This window comes from Macrobrachium rosenbergii, chromosome 24 (genome assembly GCF_040412425.1).
Source record: "Macrobrachium rosenbergii isolate ZJJX-2024 chromosome 24, ASM4041242v1, whole genome shotgun sequence".
NCBI lineage: Eukaryota > Metazoa > Arthropoda > Malacostraca > Decapoda > Palaemonidae > Macrobrachium > Macrobrachium rosenbergii.
In genome coordinates, this window is record NC_089764.1 from 26,801,236 (window position 1) to 26,822,173 (window position 20,938).

The 20,938-nt window shown below is 37.5% G+C and overlaps 1 protein-coding gene across 1 annotated transcript in view; it reads left to right on the forward strand.

The window, feature by feature from the left end:
* Window positions 1-20,938, forward strand: part of LOC136851942 (Ig-like and fibronectin type-III domain-containing protein 2) — a 485,632-nt gene that overhangs the window by 444,759 nt on the left and 19,935 nt on the right. The window contains 15 exon segments of the mRNA XM_067126307.1: window positions 1,131-1,328; window positions 3,110-3,271; window positions 4,783-4,918; window positions 6,441-6,549; window positions 10,282-10,499; window positions 11,508-11,601; window positions 11,603-11,712; window positions 12,220-12,426; window positions 15,286-15,767; window positions 16,038-16,213; window positions 16,945-17,213; window positions 17,992-18,149; window positions 18,152-18,201; window positions 18,829-18,951; window positions 19,894-20,017. Coding sequence (XP_066982408.1) covers window positions 1,131-1,328; window positions 3,110-3,271; window positions 4,783-4,918; window positions 6,441-6,549; window positions 10,282-10,499; window positions 11,508-11,601; window positions 11,603-11,712; window positions 12,220-12,426; window positions 15,286-15,767; window positions 16,038-16,213; window positions 16,945-17,213; window positions 17,992-18,149; window positions 18,152-18,201; window positions 18,829-18,951; window positions 19,894-20,017 — 2,616 coding nt within the window.

Sequence of the window (20,938 nt, forward strand, 5' to 3'; positions counted from 1 at the left end):
CTAATTTATCTACTACAATTCATTTCGAGAATGAAGTAGGTAATGAAAAGATGGCGTTTGTTTAATGTACTATTTTTTTTTTTTTCTATCAGGGCTTAACAAAGTCTTGTAAAATTGTTCGTTAGTTCCTTGAAACTTAGATTAAAACTAAACGTTGAGTTTCTGCTCAGAGAATTTCATTAAGGTAACCTTTGATTTACAACTTATAATGAACTCCAATTACCTTTTTCTCGGTGTCTGTTCCAAAGACCTTATCTAAATTAACATGTTGGATAACCTCCTTGTTTTAAGATGAAGTGGAAATTGCTTTGTCTTTCCAGATTATACTGTATTATTTTTTTTTTTAGGCTTCTTAAGAATAGGTTTAAGTTTATATGATGTTTTATACATTCCTTTCATTACCAATGAAATTTCTTTTTGGATTATTTTGATAATGTTCTCTTCCATAACATATTTTCATGCTCGTTATCATCATTTTTAATATTTTCTAATCGTTTCTTTCGTTTCCTTAATGAATTACCAGTTAGAGGTTGCATTTTTTCGTGAGGTATATTATGATAGATTTTGTGCATATGTCTGTTTCCCTATCAATATACTCACTTCTTACTTTAGTAAACATTTATATTTTGGATTTTCCGTAAAAGAATAGATATGTTTGATTTATCCTTTGTGGAAACATTTGCCTGAGAAGGCTTCCTGTGCATTAGGAGGATACCAAAATGTTGGATTATATTTACGACGTTGTTTTTCTATATTTTTTATCATTCAGTAACCAAAGTCCATAGCAAGAAAAGTAGCGTAAATCAATTACACAAATTAATAATTCTCTCAATACGCAGCTGAAAAATGGTCAAGATTTTGTTCATAAATCCAAAAGATATACTTATATTAATTTTTTTCTCTTCCTTTCTAATTCATCGGCTTAACATTATGAAGACATCAGAAGGTTGTTTACGCAAGGGAAGATCTTCACAAAATATGTCTTGTTAGCTCAATAATCCTACAAAGCAATGAACCTATTAAAATGACAATATCTCCTTTACCCTTCTCTTACGCTTGAACTTTGTTCCTTGTTTCTTTCCAGTTTTTAACTGTTTTTCTATTCATGTCAATTCCCTTCTTCACTCCAGTCAATCCAAGAAACAACACCACCCAGTTAACGAAGGCTCTTCGTTCCAACCACAACTACACCGACTGCTGTCAGCAGAATGGCGTTATTCCAGCTTGCTGGGGCTTCTGCGCCATCCATAATATTCTGGAAGGCACGACGGGTATTGAACCGGAGGCCTGCGAGAAGCATTTCCCCTCGATCGTTCAGTGTATGGCCGGTAAGTCTTGGGAATTCCAGTTTCCAGTTTTCGTTGATTTTTTTTTTTTTTTTTAAAGACTTTCCAGATTCAAGTGGCGAAGTGAACTTTCCTCTTTTTGGTCTTTTCATGTTTCTTCTCTCAGTGTAATGCGACTCAGCAATGGTATTTCTTTTAGTGACTATGAAAATCAAAGGTTATTACGTTGTCCTGATTTCACGAAGAAGTTTTTTTCTGTCTGTAGAGAACTTTTTCATCTATTAGTTGTTGGAATAAATAGCATGAATATCTTGCCCTAATTTAAATCTTCCAATTTGACGTTTTAAAGTTAAAAACTCCGAATCTATTATTAATGTGAGAAATGTGTAATGTGTTTTAGATAGAAGCTAGTGATTACAGATTTACTTTCTACTCGTAAGTATGAGGCATGTGTCTCTGATTAACGTACTTCTGTCATTAAACTTCTGTAAACTAACTTTACATGTAATTATTCGCTTCCCTTTTTTTCTACAACATACGCAGTTATCAGAGACTTGTTTCCCTAAGAATCTTCAAGTCCCTTGAAACTACAATAACAATTCTTTACCTTTTCCAACTCTCTGTTCCCCTCGCCCTCTCCCCTCTTCCATCGCTCCCTACACTCCCTTCTTCCTGTTCCCTCTACCCCCTCCATTCACTCTCTACTCTTCCTTCCTCTCCCCTCTCACTCTCCACTCTCCCTTCTTCTTTTCCCTCCTCCCCTCTCCATTCACTCTCTACTCTCCGTTCCTCTCTATTTCTTTCTTCTTCCTGTCCCCTCTCCCCTTATCCTCCACTCTCCCTTCCTCTTCCCTCACTCCTCTTTCTGTCCCCTCTCCCCTCACTCTCCACTCACTCCCCTCACTCTTCCCTCTTCTTGTCCTGTCTCCCTCTCCCCTCATCCTCCCATTACACTCCCTCTCCCCTTTCCATCTCTACTCTTTCTTCTCCATCTCCCCTTACTCTCTGCACCTCCTTATCCCCCTCCCCTCTCACCGTCCTTATTCCCCCCTCTCACCGTCCTTACCCCTCCTCTTACCCTCCTTATCCCCTCCCCTCTTACCCTCCTTAACCCCTCCCCTCTCACCGTCCTTACCCCCTCCCTTCTCACCCTCCTTATCCCCTCCCCTATCACCCTCCTTACCCCCTCCCCTCTCACCCTCCTTATCCCCTCCTCTCCCACCCTCCTTATCCCCTCCCCTCACCGTCCTTACCCCTCCCCTCTCACCGTCCTTATCCCCTCCTCTCCCCTTCCTTATCCCCTCCCTCTCAACCTCTTTATCCCCTCCCCTCTCACCCCCTTATCCCCCTCCCCTCTCACCTTCCTTATCCCCTCTCCTCTCAACCTCCTTATCCCCTCCTCTCACCGTCCTTATCCCCTCCCTCTCACCCTCCTTATCCCCTCCCCTCTCACCGTCCTTATCCCCCTCCCCTCTCACCTTCCTTATCCCCTCTCCTCTCAACCTCCTTATCCCCTCCCCTCTCACCGTCCTTATCCCCCTCCCCTCTCACCCTCCTTATCCCCTCCCCTCTCACCGTCCTTATCCCCTCCCCTCTCACCGTCCTTATTCCCTCCCCTCTTACCCTCATTATCCCCTCCTCCTACCCTCCTCTCCCTCCCCTCTCACCGTCCTTACCCCTCCCCCTCTCACCGTTCTTATCCCCTCCCCTCTTACCCTCCTTACCCCATTCCCTCTCACTCTCCTTATCCCCTCCCCTCTCACCCTCCTTATCCCCTCCCCTCTCACCCCCCTCCCCTCACCCCCGTCATTTCGTGCCGTCAGACTTCCGGAATCACATCCCGTGCTGCGAGAGGGAACGAGTGCCCGACATCTGCCAGGACCTCTGCCGGGGAGATTACACCATGCAGGAGGATAACATCCAGTCCCACTTCTCCTGCACATCCTACACGGAAGTCACGCTCATGTGCATCTCCGAGGGCATCGGTAGGTTTCCTTTAGCTCGGGGGGAAAGGACCCCCACTCCTTTTTTTTAGGGGGTGTGTTGGCATTGGGGGGGGTCTTAGTTGCTGAGGTTTTTGGTGGGGGAAAGAGACGTGATGATTGCTATGTTTTGATTTTTTTTTTTTTTTTTTTTTGGCGCATGGGTTCCTATGTTTGTGAAAATCTGATGGGTTTTTTTATTTTGCGTTTGTGTTGTTGTGTGTTTGTGCAAAAGTGATTGGGTTTAATTGCACGTGTGAGGTTGTAAGCTCAAATTCTTATACTTTTGTACAGGCTATACACATACACAAGTCCACAAATGCATATACATTCATACATACTCACGTACACATGCATGTATATATATGTGTGTGCGTGTGTATGTACGTATATATATATATATATATATATATATATATATATATATATATATATATATATATATATATATATATATATATATATATATATATATCCTTTTGATTTCTGTGAATAGGATTAGAACGAAAACACATTTTAACTTGAAGTTTTTCTCATCAACCCCGTATTCATTGCATTCAATAATCATCCAGCCATTGCTACCCCTTGTAAGTTCTAGAGCATTGTAACCAAAGACAGCCTTCCTTTCGCTCGTGTTAAATAATGCTCTTTGCAACGCTCCAGTTCCTAATTAAATTTTCTTTCCTGGAGCCGAGAGACTCGTTAAAAAATGAAAAATACCAAAAAAATGCTTTGATCGCAAAAGATCATTAACGTTTAAATGCGAACTCGCACTGTACTGCTTTTGGTGTTGTCCATTTGAATATGCAAGTGCCTGGTCCCTGTTTATGAATGGGGTACATGTAACGAAAACGCGTTTGCTTCGTGTTCTGTTTCTGCAGTGATTGTTTACTGAAATATGATTGTTTATTGCTACGCTTCGGATCTGCGTATTCAGGACAGTAGCTGTTCACTGCTTGTGCCTCATTTCAGTTTATTCATCAGATCATCTTTCACAGCCAAATACTGTTATGTTTATGAATGTAATTTCTTCACATATATTGATTGACCTTCTATACATGTTTTTAGTGTTTACTCTCCTATAATCATCGAAGATTGGTCTTGTACATAAACAGATTTACTAGAGAGAGAGAGAGAGAGAGAGACTTTTCGTTGAAAATGCGAGAGCCTTTTATTAGCGATGCTTTAATCCATAATTGAGAATTGAATTAAATAAATATATAAAAGCAATTATGACACCGAAAATCGGGTCATTCGTCCGAATGAAGGCCAATAGGAAGGTATCCAAAGATAAACCTGAATGATGATGATCCTGATGATGATGATACTAGTGATGATGATAATGATGATTTTCCTGTTACTTTCCAGAAACTTGAATTGTCAATTAAAAGTAAATTACTGGAGGTCCGAACGAAGACCTTTAGGAAGTTACCCAAAGATAAACCTGATGATTTTGATGATGATAACAGTGATGATAATGATGATGATGATTTCCTTTCCCTGTTGCTTTCCAGAGCTGCTCCCAGTGTCCCCCGACTCCCCGACTGTCACCGTCTTGGGGCCCACCTCCATCCAGGTGGACTGGAGCCACCCCCCCTCCAACAGTCCTCCGGCCGATTTCTACGTCGTCAACGTCACCACCATCAAAAAGTGAGACGCTCTTATTACCCTATCTTGGTTTGGAATCATTTTTTTTTTTAATAAGGAGCTTTATAAGGAACTTTATAATAACTTTTCAAAATCCACACTACAATAGTTGGCTGTTTAAGTGTTTTAGTGCATGTTGGAGTGACTATGGGATACAAAAAGTGAGACGCTCTTATTAATGTATCTTGGTTTGGAATAATTTTTTTAAAATAAGGAGCTTTATAATAACTTTGCAAAATCAGCACCATAATAGTTGACTGTTTATGTATTTTAGTACATGTTGAAGTGACTATGGGATACAAAGAGTAAGGCGCATTTATATTCGTCTTGTTTGGAGTCATTTTTTAAAATGAGCTTTATAATAACTTTGCAAAATCCCACACTATAATGGTTGACTGTTTACGTATTTTTGTACATATTGAAGTGACTATTGGATACAAAAAGTAAGACCCGTATATATTCTCGTTTTGAATCATTTTTGAAAATAAGGAACTTGAGAATAACTTTGCAAAATCCGCACTAGAATAGTTGACTTTTTATGTATTTTAGTACGTGGTGAACGACTATGGATACAAAAAGTAAGGCGTTCTTATTAAATATTTGTTTGGAATCATTTTTGAAAATAAGGAGCTTTAAAATAACTTTTAAATTTCACACGATGACAGTTGACTCTTTATGTATTTTAGTACATATAGATGTGACGAAAGAATATAATTCTGAAACGACTCAGATGGTTCCCCCCCTAAATTCTTGGAGGTTTCTAAGTATCACCGCCTTTTTTTTTTTTTTTTAATATACCTACTTTTTTTTTTAATCTTTGGTGACTGATTTTCTTCTCAGCATTTTGATGGCGAACTGAATGTTTTATGTTATTTTTTCAGTGCTAAATTTATTCATTATTAACTCAATTTTTGTCATTTTTAAATACCTCAGAGGTAGGTGTGATTAATGTTTTCTTTTTCACTTTCCTGAAACGCCAATAACCCTTTCTTTGGCCTATTTTCACTTGAAATAGAAATGGTATGTAATAAGAAGCTGATAAAAGACAATTGACATAAAAATATGAGACCAATTAGAAATTCCACAAAAACAAGAACAAATATAGTAGTTGATTGACTGATTGATTGATTTAGTCAAGATAGTTAATTACCATGTGTCAGCCACTCTGAAATAAGCAATTAAAGTAAAAATTTCATTGTTTTATTTCACTGTATGATATAAAAATCAAAGTTTGAGACAGATCTTCAGTTTAACGGAAACTGATTGGTTTAAAGGCTTTCACTGTGAATACATAATGTAATATAAATTACAGATTACAAAGCAATACATAGACTTAGCTACAGATTCATTTCCTCGTTCTAGATTTTATCAGTCCTTTCCCGTCGACTTTCGCCAGTCCTTTGTAGACTCTCTCTCTCTCTCTCTCTCTCTCTCTCTCTCTCTCTCTCTCTCTCTCTCTCTCTCTCTCTCTCTCTCTCTCTCTCTCTCTCATGAATATATCTAATATCATTATTCCTTGATTAAGGTTCGATCCCCCGATGGACATCAGCCAGATTGAAGCTGATGAGGGCGGCATAGGAAGTCTGGATAGTGACGATAGTCAGCAGTTTACGCTCAGGAGGCGAACTATTAAGGTAAGGATCTTGTAAAGGACTTTCTATGCACACACGCACACACACACACACACACACACACACACACACACACACACACACACACACACACACACACACGGGGAATTCCTCCTAGGGCGTTGATCTTGTTGACTTAGGTAATGAGTTATGCACCTGATGGTTTATTGACTGCGGTTGATCGTTGCCAGGATAAAGGGTGAGGGGAGGAATGCTAGTAAATTGCTTTAAAAAATTACTTGCAAAATGTAAGGTCGCTATCCTGGGAGATGTTATTCATATACCTCTCTTGTGGCCGATTTCGGTAGTGCGTCATTGTAGTCCTGATTCCTCGTCCGTCGCTGGTTCGATCCCACGGGACGGTGGACTATATCAACTAAAAATTCCCCTTCGGTAACATATATGAAAATATATTATTTCCGAGGTAGAGTGAATTGGATATTAAAGGACGTTTGTAGCTTTCTGATTGTATATGAATCACGGTGATGTGATAAATAGTCATATATATATATATATATATATATATATATATATATATATATATATATATATATATATATATATATCTATATATATATATGTGTGTGTGTGTGTGTGATACGTGAATGCAGAGATATAGTAAGTATGTGCTCCGTTGTATTTGCTAATACCGTAATTCAGTTTGCCTGTATACCCGTCGCTTGGTATACTTTTCCATACCGTATTCATACCAGTCTCATAGGATACTTATTGTTATTATACACATCTACGTTATAAGATACCCTCACTATAAACAGACCGGCTGCCTTTATAAATAAGACTCTGCTCTTTGAGCTTTTCACAAAGAGCAAAAGAAACAAGATAAAACAGAAAACAATCTTGCAACAAGATTTATATCAAATTTATTCAAGGAGCAGAAAGAGAATTTGATCATCTTCGGTGAACTTTGTTGAAAAATCGGGAAAAAGTTTTAACATCCATTTCAGCCCAAATGGTTTGAGAGAGAGAGAGAGAGAGAGAGAGAGAGAGAGAGAGAGAGAGAGAGAGAGAGAGAGAGAGAGTAGATTTGATAACATGGCAGCTCAGAAATGGAAGGCTTTTGTATATTTTTATGTATGTACGTGAGTATACATACATACATGCAGACACACACAAATTATATGTATAATATAATATATATATATATATATATATATATATATATATATATATATATATATATATATATATATATATATATATATATATATATATATATATATATATATATATATATATTCTAAGGTAGTTATACAATATTCAATATTTTCTATTGAAAGTGGAATTTTATATATTAACCTGTTCAATTATTTTCGTATTTCCTTCTTCTCTGAATTATGATGAATCCATAATAAATCAAAAACAGTATTCCACGTTTTCCTAAGAGGAATGCTTTCTTTTACTTTTGTTTATAGCAAGAACGAATTCTTTTTTTTTTTTTTTTCCTTAGGTACAGAAACTTTTCTCAAGTTTTTAAACCTTATTTTTTGGGGAGGCAAAACATGCTGCCGTGATTTTTATTCTCGGACAGCGCGGCTTCTTTGTTTCAGTATTATGTGGGAAGAATAATTCTCTTATTTTTTTTGTTTCACTGGGCGGGTATTCGTGTCTCTTTTTTTTCGTTTATATGAAACTCTGTTTCTTTCTTTTTTTTTCATTTATATGAAGCATTGTTTCTTTGTTTTTATTGTGGCAAAAGCTTAATTTCTATCCTTCAAACTGGCAAAAAAAAAAAAAAATCTTCATCGTTGCTTTATTCAGTGGAACAAATTAGTTTCTTGCTTTGTCAGAATCTGTACCAATGATTTGATATTTTTGGTATTCATTCCTAATCAGAACTTTTTCTTTGCACATTTTACCTTCCTGTGTACATATACATATACAATGCATGTGTAATGCAAGAGACGTTTGAAAGAGAGAGAGAGAGAGAGAAAAAATTTTTAACTTTCTAATTATCTTATGTGGTCCTCTTGTGAAGTATCGTTACATACTTTTTTCCACCTATGTTGATGTGAGCAAATATATATATATATATATATATATATATATATATATATATATATATATATATATATATATATATATATATATATATTTTTTTTTTTTTTTTTTTTTTTACTAAAACGAGCGATCGAGATATCCTAAGAAAAGAAACCAGCATATACAGGGCAAAATACTCTTTCTGTTTTTATATTTCTCGTTTGGTCTTCAAAAAGAATGTAACTAGGTCACATCCCTCCCACCCCTACCCCACCCAAGCCCCTCCTCCGGTGGTGACCCAACCCCCACTCCCCTCTCTCCTCCCTCTCCCCTCTCCCGCCCCAAACCCCCATTGCAGGATAGAGGGTTAAAACCTAGAGTAAGGAAGTAATTGGAGGGGAAAATGGACGGGAGTTGTGTAGGAGCAAAGTGGGAAGGAGATACGGTTATTGACATTTCTGGAGCGGGGGAAGGAAATCCATTTTTGGAACATCCCGGAGTGAGTTCTCGGGTTGCATCATCGTAAGGAAAGAGTCAAGTCTCCAGAAACAGTCGGTTCTGCTTTTCGGTTCGTGGTTCAGGTTTGCAACAGGAATTGTTGATGGAGGTCTTCCATTTGCAGAGATTTTGTTGGTGTTTTTTTTTTTTTTTATTTTTTTTTTTTTTTTTTTTTTTGGCTGACCGTGGGAAGTTTAGCTGTTTGGGATGAGTGCGAATATTTACTTCATCTACTAAAATATATAAATACTGCAATGAAAATCTTGTAAAATTGACGTTGAATTTATGGTTGAATTAGACTCTTGAGTTCACTTACTTTAGTGGTTGTCTTGAAATCTATAAGAAATTCGAAATAAAAATAACAACATATCACTGAATAGCAAGAAAGCAAAATCGACCTCATTAGCAAAATATGTTTTGTGTATTGATTATAAATCGGAAGATATAAAATAAAAATTAAAAAAATCGAACTAGGTAGAACAGTATTCTTTGTGTATTGAAGAGACTTTGCAAGATCACTGGAATACAGTTACTTAGTGATTTAATTTATTTCAATGATTTGATTTCAGTCATTAAACTGATTTCAGAGGGACGATGAAGTTTTCCCGTCAGACTAGACTGACCTCATTAACGTTAATAATTTGGAATATTGTTGGGTATTGAAAAGGTTTCTGAATGGCGTTCTTCATTGTCATTTAATCGCCATTGTTTGAACATTAGAGGTAGTCCAAGACTGTTGCTGAGTTGGAAGATGTTCTGAATTCTATATTTCTTGGTCAGTTGCCAATGCTGTCTCCAGTAAGCAACAGTTGAGAACTTTATAAAATCCTGAGTTAAAACAGTTATGGTATTAGTTGTACAACTTGGTATTACCAATATATATATATATATATATATATATATATATATATATATATATATATATATATATATAAATATATATAAAAATATACAGGAAAATGAAAGGCAGAAGTTCAGTACTAGAGCGCTTTCACGTTGTTTATTCACGCATCGTCGGGGCATTTGCGTGAATAAACAAGTGAATGCGCTTGGTACTGAACTTCTGCCTGTGATTTTCCTGTGGTATTCGCTTATATACTGAAGTCACGTGCATCTACTGTGATTTTATACACACACATACACACACACACACACACACATCCATCCATCCATACATACCTGTCTTCAACCTCGGCAATCTGTGATAGGGTCTAACACTGCCTTCGTTTACTCTTCAAGGTCCCATCGACGCAGAAGAGAACGATCATCAGAAATCTTGCGCCTCTGACCTGGGTCGAGGTGTCGGTGACCTCCATGAACCGGCACGGGTCATCCCTGCCCCATTACAGCGTCCGGGCGCTGACGCAAGCGACCGCTCTCAACAAGACGGAAGTCATTCATCCGATGCTGCCAGACGTAGTTGGATGCTGTACCGACCGAGGTGTCAAGCATTACAGGTAAGGTGCCAGGCAGAAGGCCTGCGGGACGCCTCCAGATTCTGCTCACTGAACTCTCTAGACCCGATGCTGGCATAGCAAGACCATAGTCTGCTTTCCATTTGTAGTTTTCCTGTTGTTTCTGGATTATACCATTTTCTTGCCGAACTAAAAGTCCTTCTTTGTAGTATGGAGATTTTTCATATAAGGACCCCCAGAAGTCACGCACGAATAAGTTAAAGCATTTTCCATCCCCCATATTGAACTCTATAAAATGAGTTATTACGTAATAGACGGAACATTACAGAAAGCCAATGGTTGTTCTTTGATGTCTCAAAGTAGCTGTGTAAGTGTAAACGGTTTCATTTGTTATCTAGGATTCCTCCCGTTCTTAAGGTATGTTTGCACTTCAAACATAATTTTCACTCATATCACTAAATCTAATGCTAAATTGCTGTATGGTACATGGCAACATGGCATTGTCTTTCTGTCATAGCCTTATTTGTTAATGCTGTATAATCATTTTCCATGAGAGCTTTATCGTAATCTTTTGCTTTCAACACTTGGCAACTTGTGCCCGGCTAACATTCACTCTCATCCCTTATTGAAATGAAAATAATTTTCGTTTCGTGCATCGTTAACGATTAAATGTTTTTTTTTTTTTTTCACGCGAACGTTATGCTGCATTAAAATGGAAAACTGCATATCTGCAAAATTTTCGAAATTGAGATATGCCACCTATTGGGCTCGTGAAACACTTAATACAAAAGTTACTGCAGTTTCAGAGTGATTCTTCAATGCTTTATTTAGGGGGTCCCATTTTCAGTATCTGCAAAATCAGTAGTAAGGCAAGGGAAAACTGCAGTATCTACCATTTCTCTCAGTTTTGTATTTTTGCAGGTAGTGCAGTCTTCCATTTGAGGGCAGCATGGACCCGAGGTCATTCTGTCATTATACCACATAGTGGTGCTTATTTTCGCTTATTTTAAATTCCTATTCTTATCATAGTCTTGTCATCCTTTGCCACAGATGTCTGAGAAACCTGTGTGATCCCAGCCAGCGGTACATCAGTGAACCTGACATGATCGTCTGCGCTCCCTGGGCCACAGAAGCCTTCTCTTGCCTTAGCCAATGACTACGACCACTCAGACTGCTGTCAGGCAAGAGGAATGCCTCCCCTCTGCGTCGAGCTGTGTACGGGAAATGTGACCAAGATAGACTACAAGTATTTCAGGTGATTATCTGTAAATGTGTCGGTAGTAGTTATATGGGTGTTTGGGGAGGGGAGACCTTAGATGCTGAGCTTCCTTTCATATAGCTTTTGAATTACTTTTTTTTACTAGTGAAATAGTTAGTTTTCATATTTTTTGCTTAATGGAGCATTTAGTTTTCATAATTTTTGCCTAGTGGAGCAGTTAGTTTTCACAGTTTTTGCCTAATGGAGCAGTTAGTTTTCATTTTTTTATCCAAGTGGAGCAGTTAGTTTTCATTGTTTTTCCAAGTGGAGCAATTAATTTTCATTGGTTTTTCCAAGTGGAGCAGTTAGTTTTCATTGTTTTTTCCAAATGGAGCAGTTAGTTTTCATTGATTTTCCATGTGAAGCAGTTAGTTTTCATTGTTTTTTCCAAGTGGAGCAGTTAGTTTTTACAGGTTTTCTTTACTGGAGCAACTCCTCTTCTTAGCTGAAACTAAAACACAAAGAATCAAATGAGTAAAATTCATTATCATCTCTTCTTAACAGATGTGTTGAATACTTCAACGACTATCGCAGCTGCCTTATGAAAGGCTACAACGTGCTCCCTGGCAACCCAAAGACGATATCTGTCTCAAACATCCATCCAACCTTCGCGCTCATCAACTGGTCTCGACCAGACATGCTTGGGGAATCCGTGACGTCGTACCATACGCTTTCCAGGCCCTTGACAGAGCCCTCTTGTGACAGTCTCTGGTAAGTGTGCAGAATCCAGAGCAGGTGGGGATGATAGTTTTTTTTCCTTGTGAAGCTCTGTATGAGACGAGTCTTTTTCATGTTTGGTGATCCGGGGTACCTAATTATTTCAAACGCTGCAAGCAAGCAACAATATAGTTATTATAAAGATTACCTATAAGATTTATCATGATTCGTGTTCTAGAAGTTTTCATAGATTTTTAATATATGAACTGCAAAAATAGGTTTCTTTTTTCTGCTTGTTACACACGCAATTATTTTGTTTTTATTACAATTCAGGTCTTTCTTGAAGACCACTAGTGGCTGCTTGAAAGAGAGTGGTGCTTTTCTCCCGAGCTCATTTTATATTTTACCTCACCACGTCTCTCTCTCTCTCTCTCTCTCTCTCTCTCTCTCTCTCTCTCTCTCTCTCTCTCTCTCTCTCTCTGACTCTCTCTTTCTTACTTCTGACTGGGATTTAGTGCATGTACCATGATAAACTTACTGGTTTTATTAACCATCAACGTAATTTATTTATCAATTTATTTGTTTATTTATATATTTAGCTAATTTTTATAATTAGCAACTATCATGTTTCTGAAGTACCGACGGGAAACGTTTACAATTTGACGTCAATAATAGTTTAATTTACATTCTGACGTCAATAATAGTTTTTCCTCTTCTTTAATGTCAATCATCCTATGAAATGATACCAGTTCCATCTCCAGGTGATTGACAAAAAAAAAAAAAAAGAGAACAGCCAAGGATAAGTAAAAAAGAAACAGTTATTTACACCGAAAATCCAAAGATAAGAAAAAGAAATGATAACGGACGAGAAAGAGAAGTAGGGGAAAGAAAGAATTGTTCAATGGCTCCCAAATTACCCCTCAGAAAAGTTTTAATAAATTCTGAGGTAAAATTTTCCCAAGTTTCCAGTCTTACTTTTTCTTCTCCTCCTTATTTTAGTTCTTGTCGAGTGCGTGCCGAGGTAATTGAAAGCTGGAAGTAATAATGGAATTATTTCGGACGTAATGAGATTAGCGAGATCTGGCAGGTCACTTTAAAAAAACTGAAAAAAAAAAATAAAGGGGGATAATTGTGAAAGACAGGGAAGTCATAACTAGCGTATAAGTGAATGTCATTAAATCTTAAAGATGTTTAGAAGTGGCCTCGTTATCGAGTGATGGCCATTGCTGCAAACACGGGCAAACAACTCTATATTATATATATATATATATATATATATATATATATATATATATATATATATATATATATATATATATATATATATATATATATATATATTCCACACACACATATAATATATATATATGTGTATATATATATATATATATATATATATATATATATATATATATATATATAAATATATATATAGAGAGAGAGAGGTTCTCGATGTTCCCAAGATGCCTCAGTGTGGATCATGGTAAGGTACACATTATTAATTCAGGATGCCCCCCTGGCTATCTCGGAAAAGACTTAAAATATTTTGTCAGCAACTTGACCGTATCACTTACCTCACATCGATACAGCCATCAAGAAAGCCATCTTAAACACATTAGGAACCTTAAAATCGACTGATTTTTGTACATTTGGAAGGGTCGATTGACAATCTCAGATTTAGCACACACCATTCGTAACTAATTGTCGGGAAGGGAATGGAATCTAGAAAATATATGTTTCTCTCTCTCTCTCTCTCTCTCTCTCTCTCTCTCTCTCTCTCTCTCTCTCTCTCTCTCTCTCTCTCTCACACACAGACCAGACGGCAACGGATATAGGGGAGCTGATCCCTAATTGCTGAAGAGTTTCCTTGTGACACAGTTAACAATTACAGTATTTGTCTGAGGAGCAGAGCAAATAAAAAAGTCCAGTGGAAGTTGCACCAAAATTGAATCTCTTCCAAAGGTAGATTCTAGGATGGGGAGACAAGACCAAATGAGCTTAGTTTCCCCGTAAAAGTAAATGAGTTCACACAGTTTCAGCCTCACAAACCACACACACACATATATATATATATATACACATATATGCATATATATGTGTGTGTGATTGAAATAATCAACCTACAATCACGTGTGTAACAAGAATAAATTTCTTACTCACATCGGGATGGAACCCAGGGCTCTCAAATAAAAAAAAGGCAAGGTTGCTACCAACTGACCCACACAAATCATAAAAGAAGCTGGAACCAAAGTACTTCTACACTGCAGTGTACCTTAGGATTTACTGGGACTGTATATATATATATATATATATATATATATATATATATATATATATATATATATATATATATATATATATATATATATATATATATGACTTCTATCTCTGGAATAAGAGCATCATGTAAGATATAGATATGAGTGTATGGTCACAAATAAGATGAACCAACGTAGTACATGAACTTTTACTATACTCTATGGCATATTCAAACTTGAAAAGGCTATTGAGTAAAGGCGAAGACTTTGCAATCATTGTCATTGGAAGGGAGATATTAACTAATTCGTATTACAAGTTGTGTAAATGAAGGAAACTCAAGAACCTAAATCCCTGACTTAATGCCGTTAATTCCCCTTTATTTTCCTCTCATTCGTTCCGTCCCCCGTCAGACAAATGAGATCCGGTAAGATACTTAATATTCTTAACCCCCCCCAAAATTTTTTTTTTCTGCTCTTATTCAAATGGCTGCAATTAAGTGCAATTACGATTCATGCTGGGCAGTTTCAGCCATATGTTAGTCAGCTTAAATAGGGTATTTCCTTAAAATTGTAAACTACAATTGATTCACCTTTTCCTTCTCAGGAGAATAACTTAGTGCTATACGTACATTCCTATTCATTTCTCCATGCACAGGATCTCCGACGTGACATACTCCATAGGATTCTCAGAGCAGCCACCGTACGTCTTGGAAAACCTGTGCCCCGGCACGGAGTACGAAGTGTACGTGCAGGCCCTGAACAAGCACGGCCCAGGCGACCCGTCCGAGCGCGTGATTTTCAAGACCCCAACCGTCATCCACGAGCAGCGCCTCGAGAACACGACCTACAACATCTCCTCTTGCTGTACCCAGGTCAACGTCAGCCCCGGCTGCATGCCCCTCTGCGACTACCGGGCACGTATGTCCCACGTGCGCAAATTAGCCACCACCTGCACCCCGGAGCTGTCCAAGATGCTGCGGTGCGCCGTTGGAGGGCGGGACCATCGCCCCTGCTGCAAGAGAAGGGGCGTTCCGGCCGCCTGCATGAGCGTCTGCTCTGGTGCCTTCGTGGCCGACCGAGCTACGCCTACCGTCTGCATGCCTTACATTGGCAACATCATGATGTGCCTTGAGGAAGGTGAGTTTGTTCTCTTTCCTTCAAGATGTGAAGGTCATCTTCATCGATAAAGGGAAGTCAGTCATTTCCATGCAAAGTGATTTTCTGGAATACCTCTTGAATTCGGTTTATTCACTTCCAGTTCGACATTACAAGAGATTTGCAGCTTGAAGCGCCTTTTCCAGAAATGTTTCAAGTTTAAGCAAGGTAAAAATAATGGCCACTACATAAAAAATAAACTCACCATTAATTTATAATGAATTTTAAAAATTTGCCTACGATTGATTTCAGGTGTGGGTGTCCTCCCCGGCCCGGTGACCATCCTTCACGCAACCAAGGTCACCGATAATTCCGTCACCTTGGTATGGCAAGAGCCTCAGGAGGGACCCAACGCCACGATGTACCAGCTGCACTACCAGTCCGTCGATAAGCACTCTGCGTCGCATGTTGTTTTCGCCCTCAATAATGTGAGTGTCTTTCGAGTTTGAATGTTTGAAAATCTTATTGGCATTTCTAAATATTTCAAGTAGTAATTTCTTGTTTAAATAAGATGGTAACTCTGTGGAAGAGCTCCACGCTGAGATTTTTTTTATTTATGAATTTTTTTTACTGACAGTATGGAAAAGGGTGTATCAGTATATGATGCAGTCAAGGTGAAATATCATGAAAAAATTACCGAAATAATGTGAGAAACTTGCACCATTTGTTTGTTTTTACGTTAATCCCCGAGGGGCTGCTAGTAAACATGGCGTCCTGCAGAGCTTTTCTGCATAAAAACATGAACAAAAGACAATAAATTTCTCATGTTATTTCGGTAAATTTCTCAAGTGGTCTCACTGCATTGCGTTATATACTCCCTTATCTCTCTTGTTCAGTCAAAAAATTTCATTAATAAGCTACATCTCCGTACGGAGCTCTTCCCTTAGAATTACCATTGTATTTAAATAAGGCCTCTGTTTGTGCTGAAGTATTTTTCATAAACATTATTTTTAGTTCAGTTTATCACTTCATTGAAATTGCAACTTGAAATAGTAACGTAACTTCAACTGTAGCAATCTCCTAATACATATTCCATAGGTACAGATGAAACGAAAAATTGACACTATCAAAAATGGCTTAATGATTCAGCTAGCTTAGGTTATTCCAATCCTTATTCTACTCATGCACTAAATTAACCTTTCATTACCCTCTTCACCAGACACTGAACCTAACAGACACAGTGGCAGAGGTCAAAGACCTGAAGAAGGGGTCTCTGTACAACTTCTTCGTCGTGGCCATTAATGAGGAAGGAATGTCTCTCCCGTCTTCGGTAATCACGGTCAACGTCACTTCGGAATCGACCAACGGCACTTCCATAGCTGGAGTCTCGTCTCCGCCACACAGCGTCGTTCTGGAAGCGAAGACCGCTACTACACTCACCGTCGGCTGGCAGCCTCCTATCCTGGCTCTGCCTACTGACAGGTTCAAGTGAGTAAATGAAAGACTCGGCTTCTTTCTGAACTGTATTCGAAGGCGCAAGGAGGGCCACACACTTTCAAACATGTGCGTCCAACATGTTTGATCATACACTGCCACAGACTGCAGTTGGTGTATGATCAAATGTCAGCATGTGTTAGATAACTTTGGTGTGAATATGTATGGACGAATATCAAACTATTTGTCAGTCCTTCCAGCCTGGCCATAAATTTTCAAATTGTATGAACATATTCCATGTTGGAAAGTGTATGGGCCTCGTTCGGACCATCAGATGAGCCCGTTCTATGTCGGATATCCGTTTCCTTGGATAACTAGATCATACGTCTCATAACTGGTTTTGAATATGTGTCTTTTAATTTCCTTTTGAGAGTCTGTTTTTAATTTTTCATATTTCGTGGGTGTTCTTAACATAATTTACTAAATAGTAAGGATGCCGTGTTTAAGTCTTGGCTCAGTTGAATTGCATTCACGGATTCTCATGTTTCGTATCTGCTTTGACCAATATGGTTGGTTACTGCTTTCAGAAACATCTTCATTTTATACCTAACATTTAGTGAAAAGTTTAAGTAAATGAGAGTGAATAATCCTTATTTGGTGCAGGATGTCTGCAGTATTCGGTATCTTTTTATGTAGATTAGTTTTTCAATTTATCCTAGTTGGAAGGTAATCATATATTCTAGTCGAAACACTATCATATTTACGATACCTAGCGACTAAAGTTTCTTCCCATGATTAAGAGATTAAGAGAATCGATTCCTTTCCCACCTAGGTACAAAATCCATTACCAAGCTGTCAGTTCCGACGAGGCCCCTGGCAAATACAACGAACATATCATCGGCCCGACGGCTCTGCGTCTGGAAAATCTGACTCCGAACACCCAGTACGTGATCTTCGTGACGGCCATTAACGACATGGGGGAGAGTCGCCCTTCGAAACGCTTCTCGCTTGGACGGATCCGGCCTACCCCGCTTTTGTGGAGGTGATGATTGTTCAGGTCTTATGACTCTCTCTCTCTCTCTCTCTCTCTCTCTCTCTCTCTCTCTCTCTCTCTCTCTCTCTCTCTCTCTACTGCGATAATTTTCCAGGGTCTTTTGTTCAGGATATATTTACTGATGTTTCTCAAAACATTAGCAACGATTGTGACCAAGCATTTCTCTCTCTCTCTCTCTCTCTCTCTCTCTCTCTCTCTCTCTCTCTCTCTACTGTGAAAATTTTCCAGGGTCTGTTATTTAGGATATATTTACTGTTGTTTCTCAGAACATTGGCAATGATTGTGACTGAGCATTTATCTCTCTCTCTCTCTCTCTCTCTCTCTCTCTCTCTCTCTCTCTCTCTCTCTCTTTTCCAGGATCTGTTATTCAGGATAATTTACTGATGTTTCATAAAACAGCAGTGATTGTGACTGAATATATTCAAGATATATTTACTGTTGATAGCAGTGATTGTGACTGGTTGAATATATTCAAGGTATATTTACTGATGTTTATCAAAATATTTACCAATGTCACAGAGCATTCAGGTTTATTATTATTATTATTATTATTATTATTATTATTATTATTATTATTATTATTATTATTATTATTATTATTATTGCTGCCTTCAGAAACCCACAATCCATCCAATCAACCTGATTGTCGAAGGAGGGAACATGACAGTCCTTTGCATCGCCATGGGATCTCCTCCCCCAACAGTCTCTCTCTACATTTCCGGTCTGCTGGTAAATCAGGTGAGTAGCAAGCCTTTTTAGTTTTCTGTAAAAGAAAACTATTGTGCACTTTATTCTGTCAGCCCTCAGATCTTAAAAGCTGCTGAGGCTAGAGGGCTGCAAATTGGTATCTTGATCATCCACCGTTCAATCATTGAACATACCAAATTACAGCCCTGTAGCTTCAGTGGTTTTTATTTTATTTAAGGTTAAAGTTAGCCATAGTCATGCTTCTGGCAACGATATAGGATAGGCCACCACCGGGCCGATCGGCCGCGGCTCACACAGCATCATACCGAGACCACCGAAAGATAGATCTATTTTCGGTGGCCTTGATAATACGATGTACAGAAAACTCGATTGTGCCGAAGAAACTTCGCCGCATTTTTTACTTGTTTGAATATTACGTTTGTGTCTATTTATTGTTTCGTTAGACTGGTTCCTCACGAACTGGGTATTAAGAGATATATTCCTGTCATAGTGAATTCGCCATTGACACATTTTTTCGGACCAAAGTTAATGGGAGCGAAAAATGGCCTGAACCGCAATCCACTTGTTGTTAACTTGATTTGTGAAAAGGATTATAATTTGACTTTCTTCATTTGTTTCAAAAAGGCCAAGATGATATACTGTAGTTACTTCTTAAATATCTTCCTTCATATAATTCGTGATATGAGTTTTTTTTTTATTTAAATTTAAATTACAGTTAAGCTCTATGAGACCTTTCAATACTTTAATTAAATATTAATTGTCATGGTTATGTTTCATAGCCAATGTATGTATGTATAAATATATATATGTATATGTATATAATATATCTATACATACATACATACATATATATATATATATATATATATATATATATATATATATATATATATATATATATATATATATATATATATATATATATATATATATATATGCATAAAACTAATCGAAATCCCCCTTTACTTTCAGAATGTTACGAGACATATGGTAACCGTCGTGCCTAACGTAACGCGCAACATGACAGACATATCTTGTTACGCCGACAACGGCTACGGGACGCCCATGCAAGCATCCAAGACAATAAGAATATCTCGTAAGTAGTCATTTTTTTTTCTTTACTTCGAGTTATTTCCCTTAACAAGAGATGTGGCTTCAGAGAATACAGAGTAGTCATTATTATATTCATGTCGTAATTGCTGAAGTGAGGAGGAACTTTGTGCCGAAAACTTTCTCAGCGTTAGTGGCATCCTGCCCCAAAAAACACAGGGATTATTATTATTATTATTATTATTATTATTATTATTATTATTATTATTATTATTATTAAAATAGTTGCTATTTCTACGGCATTTAACTTGTGTAGAGTCTTCTCTATTCGTCTTGCAGTCTTCTTGATATACCAGTTACACGCTAATGAAAAGATGATTGTGAGACGAATGGAGAAGACTCTATACAAATTAAATGACGCAGAAATAGCCATTATTTTCAACGCTACTGCTCTCAGAGAAGTCCTCTTCCCTTATTCTTATTATTATTATTATTATTATTATTATTATTATTATTATTATTATTATTATTATTATTATTATTATTATTAAATTTGAGAAACAAATCCACAGTTATGTATGGTTACGTACATTTAAAAATAAATATCAAAGGGAGCTTTCGGGGAATGTTCGATGCCGTTTTGAAATGGGGAATCGTACTATGGATTTGTTTCACCATTTCAAGACTCGTGCTATTATTATTATTATTATTATTATTATTATTTGTATTATTATTATTATTATTATTATTATTGAAAAAGTCCCTTTAAACACGAGGAAAGCTACGCCTCTCCATATTAAATGGTACATTGAGCCTCTCCATATTAAATGGTACATTGAGCCTCTCCATATTAAATGGTACATTGACGATTACATTCATATTATGAAAATAGGAAAACCTACACATAACGTATTCTTGAATAAACCCCGTAACCTGTTCCTGAATGACCCGGTGTTTTCATTCTGCC